Genomic DNA, 8,499 nt, shown 5'->3' on the forward strand with positions numbered 1-8,499 from the left:
AGATGTGGGTTTTGGTAAAAGGGAGGGGGGGGGGGGGAGGGGGTTTGAATTGAATGCAATAATTCTTGGGGATACGTTTTAGGACATAGGCCCCGCTATTGCCTCCAAGCCTTCTAAAGCTCCAAATAATTGTGTTCTAGTCTTCCTATTTTATCTTAGGTTGCTATAAAGTATTTGTAGGCAGGCTTCATCTCCGGATCTGTTCCTTTGATGGGGAATATCTCTTGTAGCCATGTCTTGTGACAGTAACACTGAGTACCCATTTCTAAAAACAATGTTCTCCACAAAAGTAAACATGCACATAGTGACCATTTAGGTCTCATCTGTTATCCTCTGCAGTGCCTGAACGGCCAATATCTTTTTACAATTCTCCTAGTTTTGGTTGGAATGGATGTAATTGTAATTTATGTCCTCAATGGAGAGTGGGGGGGATATTTTAAAAGACTACTTCACTATATGTGAAATCCTTTAACCCCTTCGTGACGGGAGACGTAGAATGTACGTCCCGCCACAAAGGGACCAAATGATTTGTCACGTACACTGTACGTGACGAGTTATTTGCTGCTCTACAAGGCTGGTAACCGCTGAGAATTAGCGGTTACCATTCATTAATGGATGCCTCGGTATAGAGGCATCCATTAATGAAAAAGTTAAACATTTTCAGGAATCGGGTGTCTGAGAGTGAAAGCAGAGCCGCATTCGGCTGCTCTTGCCGGCATTTTGACAGCTTGTGTAGATCACGCATCCCGATCGTATACCGGCTTTTTTTTTTTTCTACTTTCAAGCATAGAAACATGTTTCTATTCCTGAAATAATGTTTCAGTTTTCTGATCTTTGTTGTAACGATCAGAAAACCTTTAGGCTGGGTTCACAACTGGGCGTACGGAATATGCATTTGCCGCGCCGAGCATTTTTACCAGGATTTGCTGTAAAAGAAACGCGTGACAAACGCACGTTTACGAGGGCTATCCGGCTTAATGGATACGCGCGGAAAATATGCCCCAAAGAAGCGGCTGTACTTCTTTGGGCGTAGGGCGTTTTTCGGCGCGTTCCTACACGCTGAAATACGCCTAGGTGGGAACCATGCCCATAGGCAATTATTGGTTTTCACATGCAGAGCGTTTTACAGCGCGTCTCTACGCACTGTAAAACACCCAGGTGTAAACTAGGCCTTAGTGACAGCTGATCCTGAACTGCTGCAGGATCAGTGTCACTAACGTTATTATTGGCTGATTTTTGAGGTTGAATAAAGAAATAAGTTCAAGTCCAACCTATTGCGTGTGTGCATCTATGTTTCAGCAGGTGTGTGCGCGTACGAGTACATGTGTGATTTCTCTCTTAGCAGTACCTGTACCCCTTTGTTATGGTCTCCAAGGAACTTGTCCAGGAGTTTCTTGAATGATTCCACACTCTTAGCTGAAATCACTTCCTGCTGCAGTGAGTTCCAGACCTTAACCGCTGAAGTTTGAAGCAGCCTAATAATAACCAAAAAAATAATTGATTTATCAAGCAGTAATAGTGCGATTAATTCACAATGACTGCCTGATATAATTAAATAAATAAATAAAGGTGTAAAAAACAAAAATGTAAAAAGTGTAAATAAAAAAAGTGTAAAAAAATAAATGTAACAAATTAAAATTATATTTAAATATATTTTTATACTTTCATTTAATCATAATTTTTATATAAAAATTAACCCCTTACAATAAAAATTGGATTTGTTTATCACCCTAAAGCAGTGGTTCTCAACCTTTCTAGGGCCGGGACCCCTTGGTAACATTTGCCAAGTTGTGGTGGCCCCCAACGGTAAAATTTAGGAATGACGCGGCTGCTGCAGCGACATCTGGCGGGAGAACTGACACTGCTGCGCTAGGAGAGGGCTGAGAAGGACTCTCACCTAGCACAGCAGAAATCACACAGCGACCCACAGGTTGAGAACCGCTGGTGTACGCCGTCAGAATAAAAAAACAAAAACAACACCCTAGGAATGCATATCTAGATTCCTATTGGCTATTTCACTTTGCAATAGCCAATAGCAAACTAGCTATTGCACCTGCCCTCTGCTGCTGTCAATTAGTAGTGGGGACCTGATGGAGAACTTCAGGTCCCCCTCTGCTGATTGGCAGCAGTAGAAGGCGGGTGCAATAGCTAGTTTGCTATTGGCTATTGCAAAGTGAAATAGCCAATAGGAATCTAGCTATGCATTCCTAGGGTGATTTTTTTTTTCTGACTTACAGCGGCCTACGGCCCCCAATGTCAGACAAAAAAGGTTTACTCTGCTTGGGAGAAAGTGTTTCTCTCCCAGGCGACCGGGAGCCGCTATGTAAAAGCAGGAGACTCCCGGGCGACCCCTGGCAAATCGTCATTCGACCCCCAAAGGGGTCCCGACCCACAGGTTGAGAACCGCTGCCCTAAGGGGTTAATATTTTTTTTTAAACCCCTCATGACAGCGATGTTCAAAGTATGTCGCTGTCACCAAGTGTGACACTTAGTGACGGTGACATTGTATGCCAGGTTACCACATTTAGCTTTAAGGGAAGAAAAAAATAAAATAAAATGTTAGGTTTTTGTTTTAGGCCGAGTAGTACAGAAAAATTTCTAAAATCCTAGGGAGGTGAGGTTTTTCCAAATAAATGAATGTATTTATTGTATTTTTTTTTTAGCTGTGCTGTTTTTGTAAAAAATACTACAAATCAAAACTGGGGAAAACGTGTTGTCTTTACGTTTTTTTATATTTTATTTGTCCTAAGTGAAACGTTAGGACAAAATATTTATATCACATATGTGTACCTCTAAAACAATATATAATATGCGTGGGTGCACTTTGTAAGAAAGTATATTACTGATGTGGAAGAATCACACAGCAAAAGTGTAAAAAGTGCGTCAGTCATTTACGAACAGAAACGAAAAACAAGCTCAGCCATGAAGGGGTTAAAGTCAGAAATGCATTTATTGGTACAATATAAACACACAGGTATTCACTGAAAGACATTCTACCAGGCAGCAGTTATTTGTAGTAACTCATGCCACTTATATAGGATAAAACCCAATACCGGATTTAGCTGGTATGAAAAATGCTATTGCGCTGCTCTTGGCAAAAGCTAACAAATAAATCCTGGGATGCACATTACTTAAAGCAGACCTTCACCCCGAAACAAAACTAAACTAATCAGCATTCTCCTCCTCCCCCCTGACCTGGTAAAGAATTCAAGCTTTAATTTTTTTGGAAAGGGAGTGCTTTTTGTTGGTGGTGCTTGCTCCCACTTCCTAGGCAAGATGGCGGCAAGAGAGCGCTGGACTTCATGGGCTGGTAAGTGTGTGGTTTTTTGTATTTTATTTTATGGTAACAGTCAGCAGCTAAAGTACTCGTAGTTGCTGACTTTTAATTTTTGACAGCCGGGTGAAGGTCCTCTTTGAACTTCATAGAAAAAAAAAAAAAAACAAGCATATTGACTGCACTCTTTTTGAAACCCTCTTATTACAGTTCAAACTCAACTGAAATGAAAATCATTTGCAAATGTTTATTTTTTTTGGTTTAAAAAATTGCACCATCCTATATACATTGTATTAAATACTTTGCTGCAATTTTTAATAGATCTGCAAGTACGGGGTTTGCAATAAAGCCCTGCCGATATTGCATCTTTTTCCATCTTTCACACGATTGTCCAGTGATAGATGAGGTTTATTCCTTGACAGATTAAGAGGTCCAGCGCCACCAGGCCACTTTCATTCTGTCCCACACTGCTGTCATGGAGTCGAACGCAGGGCGGACATCCAAAATGGAAAACTGATAGTTTTTATCTACTTCTCCTCCGTCATAGTAATCAATGACATATCGGACTTCCTGTCCACAGCGATCTACGATCCAGTCATGACGATCAAAGGGGAGTTCGTAGCTGTACAAGAGAAGGGTAGGCACAGTTTAGCACTGCTATGAAGTATAATACCCAACATGATCAACACAAACTCCAGTCCAAGTAAAAAGCAGAATACTGTTAAACGAGAGGGAGAGAGAGAAATGACTGATTCCTGATTGACTAGCTTCTCGACCAATCAGGAAGCCGGCAGCGAATCATTACATGGCGCCCAACTTCCTGATTGGCCATGAAGCCGGCTCCGTGCTCCCTCATCACCAGGTGGGAGCCGGGGGGGCAGGTATTGACTTGCCGTCCAGCTTCCTCATTGGCCATCTTCTCGAACAATCAGGAAGCTGGGCAGCGAGTCATTACACGCTTCCTTATTGGCCGACTCCATGCACCCTCATCAGCAAGTGAGGAGGGAGAATGGAGCCGGCTTCCCGGCCAATCAGGAAGCCAGAAGTTCAGGTATCAGGCTAGGCATCAGAGCATTTGGCCAAGTACAAGTACTCGCCCAAATACACGGTATCGGCACATCCCTAATTATTTGTTAGTGACACCTGTAAAATTTTGGATTTTCCACTAGTTTATTTCTTTCGGACAACTGTTACCTTGACAATAGAGGTGCTGAATCTCCCCAGCCATTCTGATTTCTGTTGCTTTGTATAACAGTCTTTAAGCTGGCCATACACATTACCATCTGATTGTAAAATCTATAAATATCATTTAGGCCAGTGGTTCTCAACTCATGGGTCGCGACCCAAAAGTGGGTCGCGACACCTTCTGCAGTGGGTCGCGGCGTCCTTCCTGCAAAGAGCGGCCCATGTTCAGGAGGGAGACATAGAGGGGTGATTTGTGCGAGCCAGCCTGTGGGAACTATATATTGAAAACTGTTCCCTCTCATACACCCCCCTGCGCGTGAACTGACCCGGGGAAATCGGGGACTATTTCCTCACTTTCGGGCGGCGGAATAATATGGAGAGGCGGAATAATATCGAGAGGAGAATGAGCTGGTCCCGCCTCTTAGGGATGTGGGTCCTGAGGTTACACAGGTTGAGAACCACTGCATTAGGCTACTAAACCCGTTACAATCTGATTATGCAATCTTTATACAAATCAACTTGAGATTTACAGATATCATATAATATAAGGACCTACCTAATCTAATCAGATTGTAAGGTGTGTGGAGAACTTTAGATTTACCACAAAATTAAGCAAAATCGGGGTCTACCTTACAAAATCATTCAAGATATGATTGTACAAGCAGACTGTCACGTGTATAGCCAGCTTAACAGTGAACATGCTTACAGTAGGGAAAAGTGCATGGTGATAACCTTGCCATTGAATTGCTGCTCCTCCACTGTCCAATCAGAAGGCTAGCGGTGGGTCCTTGACCAAACTCTATTGCTTAATTGCAGTATAAAAAGGAAGGTCGTTGATCTATCTGTTCTGTCTGGATCACAAGACTGGCTGAATAGTTACAAATCCTTGGGTTTCTTAAACAGTCTACAAATGAGTATTTAGCTGTAGGGCCGGAGTTAAGCTTTTGGGAGGAACAAGAATACAAAAACAAAACATACCCCATCAATGATCTGATTCGTGCCCTTGGTGAATACTCCTTTGCTTTACCTCCAAAGCGGACCAGACTGGGACCACAGGGACATTCTCTAAAGTAAAAAGAACAATCCAAACATGAGTTTAAAAACAAGTTATAAAGTCTCTGTAACATCAAGAAAATATCTTTTTTTTTTCTAATGCACAATGCACTTCCAGCAATGACAATGCATAGGCTTCTGTAACTTGTTTTGGGTTAGAGCTGTAATATGCCATAAAATCCAAGCATGATGGAGTAGGAAAACAGAAAAGTATCCCCAAGTCTAAATCTCCATAAGAAGGGTTTCTGGTTATCTTAAAAATCCATTATAATGTAGAGGGCTATACCTGTGACAATAGTATGCAGTATATTCATGTTTTTATTAAATCAAATGACTGTTTTTCTCCAAATTGTCTAACCATTGTGACAGTTACATGGGCTGGGACAAAACAGTCACATTTGAATCATATGAGTTAACACGTATTCTCACTTTTGCAGCCAAATTAGGATAACACCCATTTTAGATTTGTTACATGTCGCATATTATAACTTAAGAATCCTAGCTAGCTTCCCACCTAAAAAAAGGAAGATGGGGCTGTCGGAAGTTATGTTTATTTTAATAAACCCTGTCTGTGCTGTGCTGGCAGATTTTATTATCAGTTGTAAACTAGATTTGAACACTGTCTGTCCTTAAAAAGGGTTAAAAGACCTACAGGGTTATTCACAAAAGGGTGAAGGGTTTGGAGAAGTAAACAATCTAGGCCAGAGATGGCGAACTCTGGCGGCACGCGAGTCTAGGCACGGGTGTGTCGAATTCATATTGCTCGACGCCCAGGACCGGGCCCTATGTGGGTAGTTTTTTTTCTTCTACATTTAGCCCTGCTTTGAGCTTAAAAAAGGTAAGAAATATATTTTGGTATGCTGTGTGAATGAGACCACACAAAAAATAGAGTGGCTTTCCTAAATTTGACTGCAAAAGTCAACCTACTTTTTTACAGCCAACTAAAATGATGTCTACAGAGTGGCAACACTGCAGAAATTTCGCTGTAAAATGAACAGAGTTGTCACCTTGGTAAAGGAGGTGGAATTGTCAAGCCGAGCACAGGACAATAAAACACCATATAGTGAAAACTTGTAAATATAATACTCCTGAGAGAACTGCATATTTGCATAGCTTAGGCACCCCCAGTCCATTACATGACACTGGTAATAGGTCACTTAGGCACAGAGCAGTGTTATAGGGCAGGGAAAAATGGCATTGCTTCTATTCCATCAATTGGGGCAATTCTTAAAGCTCTGGGAGCCCTAACACAGGGCTTGTTCTAACAAAGGTAAGATTAAGAATAGGTCTATCTATCATTTAGTATCATTTAGCCAAGCTTAAAGCTGAACTAAACCCTTAGTTCAGAGGTGGGCAAACTCCAGCCCTCAAGCTGTGGTGCAACTACAAATCCTACGAGGCACTGCAAGACTGACAGCCAAAAGGCATGACTCCCAGGCATGACATCCCAACCCCCACCCCCCCACCCCTGCCCCACCCACAACAGTTTCTTTCCATAGGACTTCTAATGGGTTGGTGGATCCTTCTAGTTTCTAGCAATATCTGCGGTTCATCTATTCATGTTTTTGGCTTACAGTTCTACTGGTGGCATCATTCAAAAAAGCTTTCAAGCCAAACTTCTAAAACACAAACTTTCAATAGCTCGACAGCAGTAAAAAACCTTCAAATGAGAAAGCAGTTTGTTGTTATGGGGTATAAATAATAGTACCATAATTAGTCAAACAGAAATACTCACTTTGCATGGAGAGCTTCCCATTTCAGGATTTCAGACCAGGCCTGCTCATTGTTTTGATTGTGAATCTTTATAATATTGTTCATATCTTTATTATTAATATCCTCTTCCTTCCATTTCCACCTGATGCAAAGAATCATGGCATTTACATTAATAATTAGCAACTCTGATCTCACATATAATCCACTATGTTAGATATAGGAGGGGGTATTATCGCTAAAAGAGAGAACTGCATTTTGCCTATAGCAGCAAATCAGATTGTCTCAATGCTGGACTAGAGACAATACAAGAAAGATTTTAATGTTGAGGGCTATAAAAAGGGGTTTTGTTGAGAATATTTGATCATTAAACCCATAAGGCTGGGTTCACACCTGGGCGTTTTTCAGCGCTGAAAAACGCTCAGCAAGTGAAATCCCATAATTTCCTATGGGCATGGTCCCACCTGGGCGTATTTCAGCCCGTGGAAACACGCTGAAAAACGCCCTACGCCCAAACAAGTACAGGAGCTCATTTGGGGCGTTTTTCCGCGCGTACCCATTGGTATTCCCGAGTCTGGCTCGGGGTTAACAAAGCGGTAACCCTGAGCCAAAAAAACACGCCTATGGTGGTACGCCCAGGTGTGAACCCAGCCTAATATATATATATATTACACATACATACATACATACACCTACAGGTTAGGGAAAGTGTCACACAAAGAGAGCAATATTAAGATATGATAGAAAGCCGCAAACCTCACAGCAGCAAGTAACTGCCAGTGACTGGCGAGAACAAGGGCTACACCATACAGAGCATGCTGGTCACACATGACTGTCTGTTAATAAGAAGTCACTCGATATGCATGGACTCTTTTGGCCCCAACAGTTAAGCAGCATGTGTTAGGAACACTCACTAAGCACATTGCCCTTCATTTTCTATAATCTAAAGTAAAGCCTTGTTATAGAAACTTCAACTGAAGGAACATATACTTTAAGTAGCCTTGTTTAGAAGCCAGGAGAGCACATCAAAGAAGCCTTCTGTAGTAGTTACCTAAACCCGTGGCAACAGTAGCTGGCACTGCTCAATCTGCTTGCAGTACTCAGTTTGCTCTTCTGGGACATCAGGTGTACTGATCAGGGGCAACATGCCTAATGACAGGCCATGCCACCTCGATCCATAAACCTGAAATCACGGATCTAAGTCTCTTGTCAAAGAACTAGAAGTAAAATGAACTGTGCAAGGCAATGCCAACACAATTCCACGGGTTTAGGCACAT

At 41.9% G+C, this 8,499-nt stretch overlaps 1 protein-coding gene across 2 annotated transcripts in view; it reads right to left on the reverse strand.

Annotated features, from left to right (window-relative positions):
* Positions 1–3,509: 3,509 nt before the first annotated feature.
* LOC108791802 (cytochrome c-type heme lyase) overlaps positions 3,510–8,499 on the reverse strand; it is a 7,181-nt gene continuing 2,191 nt past the window's right edge. For both annotated transcript variants that reach the window (XM_018562374.1, XM_018562373.1), the window contains exons 4-6: positions 7,248–7,367; positions 5,438–5,524; positions 3,510–3,896 (exon numbers count right to left, since the gene is read on the reverse strand). In XM_018562374.1, coding sequence (XP_018417876.1) covers positions 3,698–3,896; positions 5,438–5,524; positions 7,248–7,367 — 406 coding nt within the window. In that variant the 3' untranslated portion in view covers positions 3,510–3,697. The remainder of the gene's footprint in view (positions 3,897–5,437; positions 5,525–7,247; positions 7,368–8,499) is intronic.

Source organism: Nanorana parkeri, unplaced genomic scaffold, assembly GCF_000935625.1.
Source record: "Nanorana parkeri isolate BGI_ZX_2015 unplaced genomic scaffold, ASM93562v1 scaffold575, whole genome shotgun sequence".
NCBI lineage: Eukaryota > Metazoa > Chordata > Amphibia > Anura > Dicroglossidae > Nanorana > Nanorana parkeri.